At 32.8% G+C, this 16,752-nt stretch overlaps 1 protein-coding gene across 3 annotated transcripts; it reads left to right on the forward strand.

Moving 5' to 3' along the window:
- The first annotated feature begins 2,332 nt into the window (after nucleotides 1–2,332).
- On the forward strand, nucleotides 2,333–8,363 carry LOC129309029 (uncharacterized). Of its 3 annotated transcripts, XM_054950372.1 has the most exons (11): nucleotides 2,335–2,750; nucleotides 3,298–3,392; nucleotides 3,766–3,823; nucleotides 4,092–4,286; nucleotides 4,472–4,548; nucleotides 5,015–5,097; nucleotides 5,686–5,737; nucleotides 6,697–6,765; nucleotides 7,042–7,128; nucleotides 7,224–7,285; nucleotides 7,879–8,363. In XM_054950372.1, exons 1-11 carry the CDS (start codon nucleotides 2,633–2,635, stop codon nucleotides 8,003–8,005), a joined length of 1,023 nt encoding a protein of 340 aa, XP_054806347.1. In that variant the 5' UTR covers nucleotides 2,335–2,632; the 3' UTR covers nucleotides 8,006–8,363. The 3 variants fall into 3 exon arrangements, with proteins under 3 accessions (XP_054806348.1, XP_054806349.1, XP_054806347.1); XM_054950373.1 differs by lacking the exon at nucleotides 3,766–3,823 and having other exon boundaries at nucleotides 2,333–2,750; XM_054950374.1 differs by lacking the exon at nucleotides 3,766–3,823 and having other exon boundaries at nucleotides 2,334–2,870.
- Nucleotides 8,364–16,752: the final 8,389 nt, after the last annotated feature.

The raw sequence follows: 16,752 nt of genomic DNA on the forward strand, positions 1-16,752 counted from the left end.
CATTATTCTTTTTAATTGTTTTGTTGGATGGAATATTTATCACTTTTTAATGAAAACCGAAGACAATATACACAGAAATAGATAATCATGTCATGACTTTTTATTATCATGTCCATAATTTAAGTGCATTATTATAGATATTTTTTAAAAAAATTAAAATATCTACTACATTGTAATATTTTTATTATTTTTAATCTATAAAATATCTCAACAAAATTTAAAATATATTTTAATATTTATTTTTAGATTTTAAGACTAATATAATTTCTAAAAAAAAAGTTTTGAGTCCTATATACATCATTTAAGTATCCTAAGAAATATATTATATATTTTTTGTAAAATAAAATAATTAATTTTAAAAAAGTTAAAGTAAAATACAATTTTAAAAATAAAATTTGAATACCCAGTCACCTAAAATCCAAAAAAATTTAAGTTGGACTTAACTATTTGAGTTTTTCAGAAAGTCAAACTTATCGGGTCAAGTCCAAAGAAGCCCGACTCACTTGAATTTTCAACTCTATTCATAATCTATATATATATATATATATATATTGGTTAAAAGTTGGATTTGGCTAGAACTTTTACTGGGAATTTTATATTTTTAGAAATGGTATGAGAATAATATTGCACATAACATTTATTTTTTTTATATCTAGCGTTTTTATTCATTATATACATGTAGCTCATAATTATCTCGTTCATGAAAAGCAAATAAAAAACACTTTTTCATTCACTTTTATAATCTATACCATATATTTTTTAATATATAGTGTGTATATATATATATATATATATATAAGAGCTTTCATAGCGTTTTGGTGTTCTTTTGCAAAGTATTTTGTATTTATAAATATTTTTGAAGGAGTAATGGACATTCTAGAAAAAAAAGAAAAATTTTAATGACTATAGATAATTAAAAAAAAGAACCCTAAAAATTACCTCAGCTCAAAGGCTATAAATTGAAATTAAAATTGAAAATAGAATGACAACATTAACCTTATTTCAACTGTTAATTCACTTTCCTATCATGACTTGTTCATTCTTATATGAAATGTTATTAATTGCCTTTTTTCAATTGTTTAATACCTTATTTTTATTTAATTTCATTTCAAGTATTACTTTCATTTTAATTTTACTTGTTCATTTGCTTACTATAATTTATTTATTTATTTATGAAATGTTGTTAATTGCTCTACTTTAGTTGTTTGACATATTACTTTCACTTGCTTTCATTTTAACTTGACTTGTTCGTCTTCCCATCATGACTTGTTCATTTCCCTACAAAATATTACTAATTAATCTACTTCAATAAAAAAATGAACAAGTCATAATAGAGCAATTAACAATTGAAGTGGGGTTAATTTTATCATTTTACTTTCAATTTTGATTTCAATTTAGAGCCCTTGAACTATAGTGAAGATTAAGAATTTTTGGGGTTCTTTTTTTAATTATCTATGGTCAAAGGTTTTTTATTAAAAATTTCTCATAAAAAAATTATGGATTATTAAAGTAGTGCACAGTTTTCCCAAATTGGTGCAATTTTATGGTTTTCCCCCTAAACAATGTTGGGTCAAAAAACTTCATGGCTATCATAAACTTAAAAAAAAAACGTACTACACTGTTTTACATTTATTTAAAAAGTGTCTTGCAACTTATTAAAAAATACCTCCAACACAAAAATATATTTTAAGCCATTGATGAAAATAAAAAAAAAAACAAGAAGAATTGCTAAATGATGTGTGGTGCCGGCCAGGTAAAATGGGAAGACAACTATTTTTGATATTGTTATTATTATTGCTAATGTTTTTGCCGGAGTTATTGTTATTATTATCAATATCAATTATCAATTATTAATCAGACATGTTTTTTTACACACATATACTATAGTACACCCTTGGTAATTTAATTTATAAATAATATTTCAACTTGTTATAATTTTTGATATATTATATATTGATATATTTACAGTTTCAATTTGAACTTATTACTTGACAATTTTGATGATTAATTTATACACATATAAATCAAATGGAACAATTATTAGTACTTCCAATGCTAAAGCAAAGTCAACGATTTTAATGGCCAATACGAAAAACACGGATGATCCTTGATACGGTGGTTTGCGCATCAGATGACAGAAAAATTGGCAGTTCAGCGCGAAATTCGTGAAATATGTATGAGTATCAAACTCAGCAAAATGCCCATAATATTCAAATTATATGGTCAGCTCCTAAATGATTAGAGTCATTCCTTTTCTTTTTAATTAAAAAAGGGAACACAAAAAAAGAGGATAAATTCTCTGAATCACTGGGTCACTTCCACCGATACCCAATGCTCGTCAATTTTCAATCACTCTGTAGAATTTGGGAAACTCAAAACAACCGTTGGTTCCAATGTGCGTTTTCGGATGATACATCTTTTCGGCCACTTTCGCTAAAAACATTCGGAAGAGGCCTTTTCAATCTGGGCCACAGTGAGAGAGAGGTTCGGTGGGTAGTTGGGTGCAGAGCTATTTAAACGATCCATTGAGTGATCAGCAGCCTGGTCTTTGCTTTTGGGTATCTGCGATCTTCAACTTTGGATTGTTTCTCGGAGTTGTTTCTTTGTGGTTGCAGCGTACACCTGTTAGACGATGATCAGTTTTAGTGAGTTATGGACCACAAAAACGTTGATAGGCCTCGGGTTGGGACAGTTTCTGTCTCTGCTGATCACTGCCACGGGCTTCGCATCTTCCGAGCTGGCCAAAAAAGGTCTTGATGCTTTTTAGTATGCTAATTCTTCATAATTCTGTTGAATAAATCTTCTGGTCAAGTTACTGGTAGCCATGGATGTTTAAAGATGCAAATTTTCCCAGTGCAGCTGATAATAAGGTTAGGATAATCATTGTTCTGTACTACTCAATATCCTTTTATGTAAGTGATGGTGATGGCAAGTCAGTCGATATCTCAGATATATTAACGAGACTTTTCATTTCCTACTTTCTGAAACCTTCATCCCTTTCTGCAGTACATATTGTCAATTATGATTGGCAGTTTGTTCAGTTTTGGTGGGGTCCTTGTTGTTTTTACGCGGCTGGTTTGGGTCATTGAATCCTGTTTTGCTCTTCTGAGTGCCTTTTTGCCCGTTATTAGAATGTGGCTTTTTGATTCATTGATACTGCCTGCTCAATTTAATAATAGGAATTCCCTATTTTTCCTTTCTCTGTTTTTGGTCCAGACTCTTCATTGTGTTAATTTATCCCCCCCCCTTTTCGGACTACCTATCACAAATTTTGTCCCTTTTTTGCTATTATTTTAGGAATCGATGCACCAACTTCACAGTCTTTTCTGAACTATGTGTTATTGGCGATTGTTTATGGGAGTATTGTGCTTTACAGAAGGCAACCACTCAAGGTTATATTCCATGCTTCATAATTTTGAATTTATTGATATTACATATTGACATTATGATTTGAGTTAGCTGTAGAATTTGATGCGACATCATAGGCAATTGATATTTTAATCTAGTTCTAATTTTGTTGGCCTTAGAGATAAAATTAGAATTTGAACAGTGAAAAAACTTTTCAAAATAATTATCTAACCCATGTACTTTGACCTCCTCAAGGATCTCTTCGCATTATAAAATGAAGCATCTTTTTTGGAGAGGGTGTGGAGCACATCTTAAGTTGAGATCTACTGGATATTGATCTGCTATTTTACTCCATGTTTACATCTTATATAAAATATTTAGAAACGGGTTCGTTCACTACATATGGTATTTATGCAGGCAAAATGGTACTATTACATACTACTAGCGTTGGTTGACGTGGAGGGAAATTTTCTTGGTAAGTGTTTCGTGATGATAAACAGATAAACAGAGGGAGCATCAATTAATATTTTTTATACACGAGGCTCAAGCAACAGTAGCTCAGAGCAGAATCAAAATTTAGTTACAAGTCAAACATTCACTTTAATACTCTTCCATCTAAACTATCCTAGCATGACTCATGATATCTTATTTGATTCTCTCTGTCTAGTTAATTGACTGTTGCATAATATATATATATATATATATTTGGCCAGTTATTACAATCTATTTTGTTTTATTGACAGTTGTAAAGGCATACCAATATACATCACTAACAAGTGTGATGCTGCTTGACTGCTGGTCCATTCCATCTGTCATGCTGCTGACATGGCTCTTCTTGAAGACAAAATATAGATTTAAAAAGATAACTGGGGTAATTGTTTGTGTTGCTGGTCTTGTTGTGGTAGTGTTTTCAGATGTTCATGCAGGTGATCGTGCTGGTAAGTTGCTTTTTGTAGTTGACATTGACACCTATTTCTTACGTGGTTTACTTATGCACCCACATGGACACATATTGTTCTTTAAGATGTTGGCCTAAATTAGTGATTTTGATGTTATCAATTATCATTGGGCACACACATCATTCTTTTTATGGTATTACTCTTATGTTAAATACATTTTATAGGTGGAAGCAATCCTCGTATAGGGGATATTCTTGTCATTGCTGGTGCTACCTTGTATGCTATCAGTAATGTCAGTGAGGTGAGATGACTGCATTTCTTCTGTTTGTTCACTGCTTCCAAAATTCTTGTGTGTAACCTTTTTCTCTCTCTATTATTTGAAGAGCTTCTTAGTGCGAATGTAAAGTCAAGGAATTTTTCCATCTTTCTTTGTAAATGTCCTCGCCTTTATTTGAAACATGTGTCTAATGTCCCAATAAGCTCATGCGTGTCATCATACTATATAGTTCAACTTAAACTTTGTGAAAGTGTTAGCAGAACTACCTTGTCATGTAACTTGTTTCTTCATTTAACCCTGTTTTCTACTATGTTTTGAATGACTGAGATCATGAGTCCTCAAACAACTGCCATGGTGACATGTCCATTGTGGTAAATTTAAGAACTACCATATGTTCCGCGTGCTATTTTCATTCAAACTTAAGAGCTTAGAGTAGAGTTACATTATACATGAAGCCTTTTGCTTTATCATGATCTATTTCCCATTGCAGGAGTTTCTAGTGAAAAATGCTGATAGAGTTGAGCTCATGGCAATGTTGGGTATCTTTGGTGGCATTATCAGCGCTATTCAAATGTATCCTTGCCATTAAAAACCAATAATTCATTTAATTCTGATGATTAAGCATCTTTCTATTGTGGAGAGATTTTCATACAATTTCTATGTCATCGTTTATCAAGCTGTTTATACTTTTAACTTTACTCAACCTATTTTTAACTTTTTCTTTTGGCCACACAGGGGTCAAACTTTGTTTGCACCATTTGCTATCCCTTAAATCTTCACTATATTGCATAGCTGAGATGTCATGTGGGAAACATTTTGCCAAATTCAGATATTGTTTTCCTCCATGGTTGAATCGTGTTGGGTCATAACCATATTGCGTCAAAAATAATCTGATTTTTGGGATTAAGTAAATGTGAAATTTGCAATTTGTCACCAGCGGAAAATTTGAACATAATTCTAAGATCTAGTTTCTTAAATTAGTTAATTAATGGCTAAAAATGAGATGGGTCAAGGATAACTTCTAGAATCAATTTTTCCAAACAGCAGAAAGGTTATTTTTTGTGTATAAATTGGCTTCAACTGTGTAGGAGAAAGGAAAGTGAAAGCTTTTTATCATGCTTAACTTTCTTTTCCATCTCACGGCCTTAATGATTATTGCAGAAGCATACTTGAGCGTAGTGAGCTCAAATCTATTCATTGGTCAGCTGGAGCAGTAAGCTCTCTTACCCTCTCTCTCTCTCTCTCTCTCTCTCTCTCTCTCTCTCTCTCACTCACTCATGCAACGCCATCATTATCATCATCAATGACAAAATCTCACCTTAGCTAAGATCCTGCAACTTGTCTGCCTCAAATATACATCTTGAAAGGTTTTTCATTGAATTTAAGATGGACAGTGGCTTATTTCTTACTCCTGTCCCACTCCCTTGTAGAAGAAACTGAATCTGATGGTTCCGTGGGAAAGGGTGGTCAGAAATTAGGAAATAAAGTTTAGATGAAACCCCTAGGCATTGAATCTGAGGAAATGTCATATTATAGTTCAACTTTCACTTCAAGATATTCTGATTCATCCATGCTATTGTTCTGATATCCTCATCTTACCTACATTATTTGAATTAATTTGTCCAGTTGCAATTGCAGCACAAGAGTGTTTGCCTTGTTGCCTTTATTTTTTTCATTTGGTTATAATAATCTCTCGTTTCAAAAAACTTCTGTAGAGCCTGAAGTGGAATCTGTGAGGATCAACATCCTGTAACCCCTCCAAAAAAAAAAAGAACACTCAAAAACTTTTTTTTTTTTTTGTCTGGACCTGTGCAAAATCTGTTAGCTCTAAATTTCTCCCGTAGAAACTTGAAAGCTTTTTAGGCAGGACAGGAGCAAGTGTCATTATATATCAATGAATCATTGTCGTGTAATTCCCATCCTGTCACCACTGCAAAGATTGACTCCAAACATTCATGAACTGGTCTTTAACTTCTTACCGCCTTTCATTTTTCTCTTTATCTGTTCCCCCCATTTTTGTGCTAGTGATTATTGTGAATTTTTCAGTACTTATAAAATTTATTTATGAGATATCAAATTCTAAGTAACACACATTTTCCGTTGCCTATTCTCTTAAGGCTGATTAACGAAACAACCATATAGTTGTGACCTCTTTTTCAATGTTGGTCTCAGACACTTCCATTTGTTGGGTTCGCAGTGGCAATGTTTCTGTTCTACTCATTAGTCCCTATCCTGCTTAAGGTATGATTTAAGCTGATATAACTCTCCAGAATTCCTATTTTGAAAAATATCTCTGACTAAAATGTTAAACTATTGAAAGTTATAAATTAAAAATTGAATTTTCTTGAAATTCTTGCCTGGTATTGGAGAATTTATGCTTAAACTAGTGACAGTATTTCTCTCATCAGTTTCATTGCTATTTGCTAATGTGTCAGGTCGGTCTCGTCCTTGTGCAGTGTAAATATCCAGGTTTCTACAGGGAAATATCATTTTGACAAAATATGTTCTTTTGTACAGATCAATGGGTCCACCATGCTGAATCTGTCTCTGCTGACTTCAGACATGTGGTCTGTCTTAATTCGGATTTTTGCATACAATGAGAAGGTCTGATAGCAACATATGTCAACTTTGATAATCCTATTAAACATGAATCACATGTTGAATGTGCTAACATATCTGGAGCTAATTTTCATTTCCAGGTTGATTGGATGTATTTTGTGGCTTTTGGTGCCGTTACAATTGGGCTTGTTATCTACTCTGGGTATGTGCTCTAGCGTTTCTATTTCAAAGAACTCACTCAATTTTGCTGGCAGATTCTTTTGGGATTTTCTGACAATAAATGGTTGCAATTCAGTCGGCCAGTTCTAGCATTAAATATCAAAGACAATGAGGCGTGTGTTTATACTAAAACTACATCTTGGCACCTTGGTTCTTTCTCGTTAAGCATTTATATTGATCTATGTGCATATGGAATTTCTCTGTATGCTGATTCAATAGTTGTCTAGCAGACCCACTTTGCCTGTTTCGTCAGAATTTTCGAGAGAAATATCTTCAGTTCACTGTTCTGTATTTCAAGTTTCCTTCCTAAGCACAATAAAGTGACGATTTCCTTCCCCACTCAGCAATGTCTAGCTAGTTAGAGCTGGTGTCTCTTATATGCATTATTAAGAAACCTAGGATTTGATTCTACTCTGACTTTGCTCATACAAGGTGAACTTTTGAATGTATCCTATTCTGCCAAGTAAACTAACAATTCGATGAAAAATCTGTTCTTAACGGTGTTATATATATATGTATGCCCTTGATATCTGCTGAAATTAATGGTTTTTCATATTTCGTACAATCTTGTTGCAGGGGTGACAAAGATGAGCATCAAGATCAGGCTGTTATTGATGCAAATGCAGAGCGAAGTAAACAGGACGAGGAAGCCAGTTTAGGAAATCATAATAGAGGAACTGTGGCTGGAAGCTCAAAAGGTTAGGGAGCTTGGGAAAGTGCAGATAGAAAAGATGGATGAGGAGAGAAACCATGAGGAAATAGTCCCTCAAAAATGAAGAACATTCAAAACTCAAATCCCATTTGCGGATCAAGCAAAACTACTTGCCACGCATCACACATGAAGTCCTTTTCATTTAGATCTCTGTTTTTGCCCAGTTTCATGTCATTCCAAATAAGAAATGTAGATGGAATTTTGAGTAAATTATTTTGGAAATGAGTTAACTATTTGTCCACGGATTGCTTTGTGCCTTACAGCATTCTTTCCTATTTCTGCCGCACTGGCCATTGTTATATATGTATTAATTTCAGGAACGTTAATAATATAACGCTCCTTTAAGATCTTTTTTTTTTTTTAAGTTTATTTTATTTGTGGCAAGTTTGGTCAACTTAGGAAGATATTGACGTTTTGAATCACCTTGGGACCAACAACTCTTTGATGAAAACATGAATTGAAAGATAAAAATGCACTACCAAAAGCTCAGATTAATTGATATAGGAGTTGATTTTTCTTAACTGGAAGTTTTTAGTTTGAATCCTGAATATGCCATGGCCATAAAATTTTCAGTAGGAAACATGCCTCCTAAAGAAGTGTCAACAACCTACTGATCAAAATTAATCTGGATCAAAGATTTGGGATAATGGAATTCATGCAAAAGGGGGGGGGGACAAAAATGCATATAATTGTTCAAGAATATACATGAGCCCCATAAGTCTGGGATTAGTTTGGATGGGTGAGGATAATGCCCTCATGTCTTCCAGATATCGGATTGAATCCCACAAAAAAAAAAAAAAAAGGCATGAGAAACGAGAGTTGAGAAGATTGAAATTGAACAGACAAAAGGAGGATCAAAAATCGGATGTGCAGTTAAAGCAAGGAGGATAATGATTCACGCTTTGTTCAAATTCAGAAAAAGAAGGCACCTACCATTATCCATCAGTTCTTTCAATTCCACTCACAATCACAGGTCGCTCTCGCCTACAAACAAAAAGCAATGCATGCAAATGTGGTGGTAGGTAGAAATTTTCTCTAAGGCTAGCTATATTGTATAATGCCATTAATCATCTTCCGCAAAAGTGACAAATAATTATATATATATAATGGAGGGCGTTGCTCTGTGGGTTAGTTTAGTGTGGGTTGTTTTGTTTGAAATGGGATGTCATGTAACCAGAGATTAGAGTGTGAATGTGTTGGTTTCAAAGTCAAATTAAAGAAAGAAGCCAAAGCATGAAAAGCCGTCACTCGCCATTCTAGGCTCGTGGCCCTCTCTTTTCCCCGTCATACGGCCATCACATTGCTTTCTTTATTTTCTTTTTTCAGAATTTGCTTTTCCAAAAGACCTCTTGCATTGCATGCCTACCTTTTATCTTCTCTTTGCTTTAATTTGTCAGCAACCATGCTGCTCCTTCTCCGTCTTTCTCTCGAGTTTATATATATAATAATTTTTTACTGCATACCGGTGTTTTCTTGACACAGACAATCTTGTTTGAAGTACTGCTAAGGAATTTGCTTCTCTGGTAAAACTTGTTTATTGGTGAGATTCGCAGACACATTTGGTTTTAAATCAGTCATCACTGCAGCATCACCTTGAACTGGCGAAAAAGCCGGTCATCATTAATAATTAATAATTCACTGTTAATTAAGAGCTCAAACCACATCAGTCATATAAACTCAAACTGGTTTTTTGCGCTCACGTGAGGCATTATTGTTTGTCATTAATTAAGAGCTCAAACCACGAGTCATGAATTTATTCTTTTTTTGCCCAATTAGGAAAAGGCTGCTCAAACCTCATGGGGGAGGAGTAAGGCTTGTCTTTATAAACCATAGATATTGTCTCTACTTTTGTTTTTCTTTTTTTGGTGAGGTAATATCTCTTCTTTCTTCTTCCTCTCTAGCTCACTGATCAGTTTCTTGGATATATCAGTGTTTGATGGATATTGATGTCCTCTGGATCACTTGGGGGGTGGCTTGTGATTACTCAGCAACATTATTATTCAATGGCAATCATCACTGCTCAAAAACTTCATCATCTTCTTCTGTGGCTACTCATTGGGATTCTCTTGCTTCTTGCTCTCTCTGCCCACCATTATCCCCCGCGCTCAACAAAACTAGCCCACAGTAACTCCACAACTAATCCTCAGTTTCAAGCTTCTGCTCATAGCGTCCCTAGCGGTCCAAATCCTGAATCCAACTAGCTAGTGAGCAATTAATTCACGGCCTTTCTTAATTTGTGTCTCCGTTTGGATATGTACAGTGCATCAGCTTTTATATATTATGGACAGTTTTATATTGCCATTTCCTAGCTCTTGTATCGTTACTATATATGGTTTATGGATGGTGGCACAATATAATCTGTTGTAATTATTGTGTGAGTGTGTCAAAAGATAAATTCTCATTGATCACATGAGAGGAGAGGTCCCAGCAATTTTTGTGAAAATATTTTTGACAAAAATCAAAAATATTTATTTAAAAGAGTTTTTCAAAAAAGCCTTTATTTACCTTATTTAAATTTAAATTCAATAATAAACTTGTTTTCTTAATTACCTTGGCAGAAAACGTTAGTCCCTCCTTAACTTCTAATTATCATATTTGAATATGTTAACCATCTCATTTGCAACGTCTAGTCTTAATGTTTTATTATATTCAAACCATAGCTTTATTTGGTATTAATTGCACCTTATATTTCGGTTGAAATTGATTTTCTTTGGTTGAAAAGGTGGCTTTATCCCTTTTTAATATTTTAATGGCCAAAGGAGGTCTTCTCTTCCAACGTCCAGAAACGCCATTTATCAATAATATTTTATTGTGTCAAAACGGTGGAATAAAGCAATGGGATGATGATCATTTATTTATTTAATAATGGTGTTGATGGAAAGGTATTTTATTGTGAACTGATGATGATTTATTTTAGCGATGGTGCTTGAAATGTTTTTGTTCAATGTGTGGCTATATATACGGCAAAGTGTGTGCATGAGATTGATGCTAAGCATTTTTTAGTTCTTGGGCACTTTTCTTCCTCTCATGTGTCTTGCTTCTTAAGTTCAATTTTTCCTCTGAATTATTTCTACTGTTCTGTCACTTTATTCAATTTTACAGCAGGGTTTTACTTAGTCTTGGGGAGTTTCGGCAATTGTGCCGAAATTACTTTTAAGAATAGTGTCCTTGAGACCACTCGAAATAAATTTTACATTACTACCGCCAACAATCTTAAGAGCAATGGAGCATGTTGAACAACATGGTATTCCTGAGGGTGCAAATGTTGCAACTAGTTTTGGTAGTAGTGGCTCCTATATTCTGAGTGCAATGCCCTTGCTAAGCCATTTCCAGACATCTCTAAAATTGAAGTGTTTGATGGGAAGAATTTTAAAAGATGGCAGGAACGAATATTTATTATCCTTGACATGCACAGAGTTGTTACTGCTCTAACCTAAACCAAGCCTCCTTCAAATGCTCCTCAAGCCCAGAAAGATATTTGGGTCTATTCGAATAAGATATGCAAACACTATAATCATTTCTTTATCTAATGACTTGTTCAATGTCTACTATGTGTATAAGGAGGCCAATAAAATTTGAGAGTCTCTCATGAATAAGTACACTGTCAAAGATGTTGGGAAACAAAAGTTTGCAATGGGTAACTTGTAACACACCAAATTTTTTTTTTAATAATTTAACTCAACCATAGTTGGGTTACAGCCACCCAACACATTTTTATATCAATAATTTCGATATAAAATATTTTATAATTGGCTTCAACTCACACACTATAATATTTCAGATAAATTTTTACCTCCCACATGCCATTAGGCTAAATCACATTTGTCCATCCTTATACTCCCAACAAGTAAACTAAATCACAAATTAAAAGCATGGTTACCTTGTGGCTTTTTCAATAAATTATTCCTTAAAATTTCTCTCTCACCACAATCTTCATCAGTAATACAATCTACAAATAACATATTATTTATAAATATTAGTTTCAATTTTTAAAACTAATAAAATAATTCTAATAATAGAATTAAAAATATAATATAATTCCTAATTTCAATCTTAATACAAATCTATAGTTAATACTATTAAGTAAAATTTTTAACTCCTCTTTTAATTATCAATAAACATTGATAATCTAAAAATCAAGTTTTAAACTAATTTCTATTATCAAAATTTTCTTTTTATTTTATAAATTCGTACCTAAAATACCAAAAATTAAAAATTGAGTCTCTAGTTTAGAATCATAATCCTATAACCATAATAATTCATTTTTCATCCAAATAATCATCTAAACCTCAATAAATCAACATATATTTTCAGATCTAGTCTAGAATTTGATCCATAAGCCACAAATTCAAAGATCATCAATAAATTTATACTCTAGAACATTTATTATACTACTGACAACCTCAAAAATTATATTTATTCAACATAAATTTATCCCTCTTCCAGATCTTAAATTTTCTACCACTACAAACTCAGAAACCAAAGAAAAAGGATGACTAAGAAAAAATTTTAGAACACTTACTTAGTCTTGAAAAGCTTAAAATCACACCCTAAATATCCTATTAAAAACTCTTACCTTAAAACCCAGCACCGGTGAATTTGGCTCACAGATGCTCTCTCTGCCGAAGCTCACGCACGAAAGAAGGAATGAAGAAATGAAGGAACATGTGAGTTTTTATAAAAATTCAGTGGGTCCCACACATTTTTTTTATTCTTTTCTCTCTCTTCTTTCTTCTGCTTTTCTTTTTTTTATTATTTTATTTTACTATTGTTACTATTGAGGCGCTGCACGTTTTCTTCCTTCCTTCTTTTTTTTTTTCAAACCTTTTCCTTTTTTTTATTATAATAATAATTTAATAATATTTTTTTATTTAATTAATAATAATTTTTTAAAAAAAAAATTAATTTAGAATTATATCCTAAGTTAGATTTAATGATCATTTTCTACTAATTTATTTACCTCTAAATATTTTTTTTTAAATTTTTATTAACCCAAATTAACTATTAAAATTTAAATTGGGATGTTACATAACTACTATAAGTGGGAGATGAAAGATAACAAAGATATCAAGTTGCAATTAATAAGTACCATAAGTTGCTAAAGGAACTACGTGCTGAAAAGATCAATCTACCATATGAGTTCGTGGCTGGGGTCCTGATTGAGAAGCTGCCAAGTTCATGGAGTGACTACAAACAACAACTTAAACATAAACAGAAGTAATTATCATTGTTTGACCTCATCACTCATATCATCATCGAGGATACCAACAGGAAGGAGGTTTGAGCTACCAAAGGAAAAGAGATAACATCAAAAGCAAACTTGGTGGAAACAAAATTACGCAACAAGAGGTATGACTCTAAGAATAAAAATCCTGATTACAAGCCCAGGAATTCTAACCTTGAGTTCAAAAGGAAAGGCAATTGTTATGTCTGTGGTAAATAGGGCATCATGCTACTCAGTGCAGAAGACGAGCCAGAGGAGATAATCCCCCTAAGCCAAATGTTAATTTGGTTCAAGGAGATGTGAACAATGATAACAAGATCATTGCTGCTGTGATTTCTCAGGCTCTTATTGTTTCTGATATGAAAAAATAGGTGATAGACTCTAGAGCTACCAAGCATATTTGTGCAAATAGGGAGATGTTTTCTTCCTATAGTCCTATCAAGGAAGGTGAAGATTGAGTTTACCTTGTTGACTCTCAAACTGCAAAAGTTTAAGGGAAGGGGAAAGTTGATCTTAAGCTCATATTTGGAAAAGTGTTGTCTCTCAATGATGTCCTGTATGTGCCCGATATTAGAGCAAATTTAATTTCTGTGGTTCTACTAGGGAAGGCCGGGGTTAAAACGTTATTCAAATCTGATAAGTTGTAATGATAAAAAATAATGTATTTATAGGAAAGGGCTATTGTAGCTAGGAACTATTTGTGCTAAATGTTGTTGATGAAATGAATAAGAATGCATCCTCTTCTGATTATTCTTATGTCTATATGGTTGATTCTTTTGATTTATGGCATTCTAGGTTAGGTCATGTTAGTAAAGGTTATATAATAAAAATGCAACATCTTGGATTAATTTCTAAAATTAAAGATGATGATTTAAATAAGTATGAAGTATGTGTAGAAACTAAGCAAATTAAAAAATCTCATTTTTCTACCCAAAGAGAAACCGAGTTACTATCTTTGATACACACTGATTTGGGAGATTTAAAACAAACAATGACTAGATAAGGTAAGAATTATTATATTACTTTTATCGATGATTTTTCAAGATATATCAAAATATATTTATTAAGAAATAAAGATGAAGCTTTTGAAAAATTTCCTTTATACAAAGCAGAGGTAGAAAATCAGTTAAATAAAAAAAATTAAAAGAGTAAGCTTTTGAAAAATTTCCTTTATACAAAGCAGAGGACTATATTTCGTTAAATGATTTTTGTGAAAAAAAAGGCATTATTCATGAAGTAACTTCTCCTTACTCGCCTGAGTCTAATGGTGTTGTAGAAATAAAAAATAGAACCTTAAAAGAAATGATAAATGCTATGCTTGTAAGTTCTTCTGCACTAGATAATTTGTGAGGAGGAGCATTATTATCTGTTTGTTTTTTACAAAATAGAATTTCTTATAAGAAGTTGAATAAAACCCTTATGACCTTTGGAAAGTTTTTCTTCTAAATCTTAATTATTTGAAAGTGTGGGGGTGTCTTGCAAAAGTTTTATTACTTGACTCTAAAAAGAAAAAATTGGGTTCTAAAATCTCTAATTGTATGTTTATTGGTTATGCTGAATATAGTGCTGTTTATAAATTTTTAGTTTTGAAAAGTAATATTTTGGATCATAATACTATTATAGAAACTAAAGATGCAGAGTTTTTTGAAAGTGTTTTTCCTTTAAAGGAACAATCACCTCAAAGAGGAAAACGTTTTCCTTCTTCTTCTAAACAAATTTCAAATGAAAATTTAAGTGAAGGTTTAAGAAGTAAAAGGTAAAGAAAGGAAAATACTTTTGGAGATGATTTTTATACTTATTTGGTATAAAATGAACCATATAATTTTTATGAGGCCATTTCTTCTCCTGATACTCATCTTTGGAAAGAACCTATAAAGCTGAAATTGATTCTCTTAATCAAAATAAAACTTGAGTTTTGGTAGATTTGCCTCCAGGTGCAAAACCTATTGAGTGTAAATGGATTTTTAGGAAAAAAACATTTTCCTGATGGTTCTATTGATAAATTCAAAGCAAGGTTTGTTGCTAAAGGTTTTACACAAGAAAAAAATATGATTATTTTGACACCTTTTCTCCAGTAACAAGAATTTTTTCTTTAAGAATTCTCATTATTTTAGCTTCAATTTACAAGTTATTTATTTACTAAATAGATGTTAAAATTGCATTTTTAAACGGTGATTTAGAAGAGGAAATATATAAGGTGCAACCTGAAGTGTGTGTAGTTTCTAGCCAAGAAAATAAAGTTTGTAAATTGATTAGATCTTTATATGGCTTGAAACAAGCTCTTAAACAATGGCATGAAAAATTAGATCATGTTTTGATAAGTGGTGGGTTTTTAACTGTTGAAGTGGAAAGGTGTGTTTATACAAAATCTATAAATAATGATTGTGTAATTATCTATTTTGATGTGGATGATATGCTTATTTTTGGTACAAGCATGGGTATTGTTTTTGAAACTAAATGCTTTTTTTCATCAAATTTTGATATGAAAGGTATAGGTGAAGTAAAAGTTATTTTGGGTGTTAAAATCATAAGGAAGGATGATGGTATTTTTCTTTCTCAAGAACATTATGTTGAAAAAATACTTAAAAAATTTGGTCATTTTAATGAGTCTCCTTTGAGTACCCCTTATGATTCAAGTATGCCTTTAGTTAAAAACAAAGGTGATCCAATGGTTCAATCTAAATATGCACAGATCATAGAGATTCTGTTGCATTTGATAAATTTTACTAGGCCAGATATAGCATATGTTGTATGTAGATTGAGTAGATATACACATGGTATTGAAACCCGGACCGGACCGGCCGGGTCAACCCGGAAACCGGTGACCCGGTCCCTTGTCCGGTCTGGGTTTACTCCTAAACCGGTGAGAGAATGAACCAGTGTAACCTGATCAACCGAGTTCAACTCGGTATAACCCGTTAACCCGGTGGGTTGACTGGGTCAACCGGGTTATTTTTTTTGGAGATTTTTTTTTTCATTTTTGATTTTTCAGAGTGCTGAGTTCAGAAATAAGATAACAAAAAAAAGTGAAACTAAAGTCAAAAAATGAGAAGTTAGAGGTAGAGCATGCTAATTCCAATCCAGATTTTCAAATAGCATTTAGTTCAGCATTTCATCTGTGTCTCTCCTCTCTCGCCCTAACCTAATCAGCGTCTCTTCTCTGGCTTAGTCTCCGTCTCTTCTCCAGGCTCCAGCTCTATCTCCGTCTCTTCTCCAACTCTATCTCTGTCTCTACTATCTCCATCTCTTCTCTAGCTTAGTCTCTGACTCTCCATCTCTTTTCCAACTCAATCTCCGTCTCTTCTCCAGCTCTATCTCCATTATTTTAATCATGACCGGTTTGCCACCAATTCAACCTCCGGTTCAACCCTAATTGAACCACTAACCTGTGACCCAGTGCTATGACCGGTTCAATAACCAGTCCGGTTTTACGTACCTTGGATATACACACTACCCAGGTAAACATTAGATGGCTCTGATAAGAGTAATAAATTATTTGAGAGGTACCATAAAT

Source organism: Prosopis cineraria, unplaced genomic scaffold, assembly GCF_029017545.1.
Source record: "Prosopis cineraria cultivar Desert tree isolate PC_DT_omini unplaced genomic scaffold, ASM2901754v1 PC4, whole genome shotgun sequence".
Taxonomy (NCBI): domain Eukaryota; kingdom Viridiplantae; phylum Streptophyta; class Magnoliopsida; order Fabales; family Fabaceae; genus Prosopis; species Prosopis cineraria.

Coding starts and splice junctions, on each gene's coding strand:
- LOC129309029 (XM_054950372.1), top strand. CDS start 2,633: ATGATCAGTTTTAGTGAGTTATGGACCACAAAAACGTTGATAGGCCTC. Junction 3,393..3,765: donor ACAGAAGGCAACCACTCAAG/GTTATATTCCAT, acceptor GTATTTATGCAG/GCAAAATGGTACTATTACAT. Junction 5,738..6,696: donor TTCATTGGTCAGCTGGAGCA/GTAAGCTCTCTT, acceptor TGTTGGTCTCAG/ACACTTCCATTTGTTGGGTT.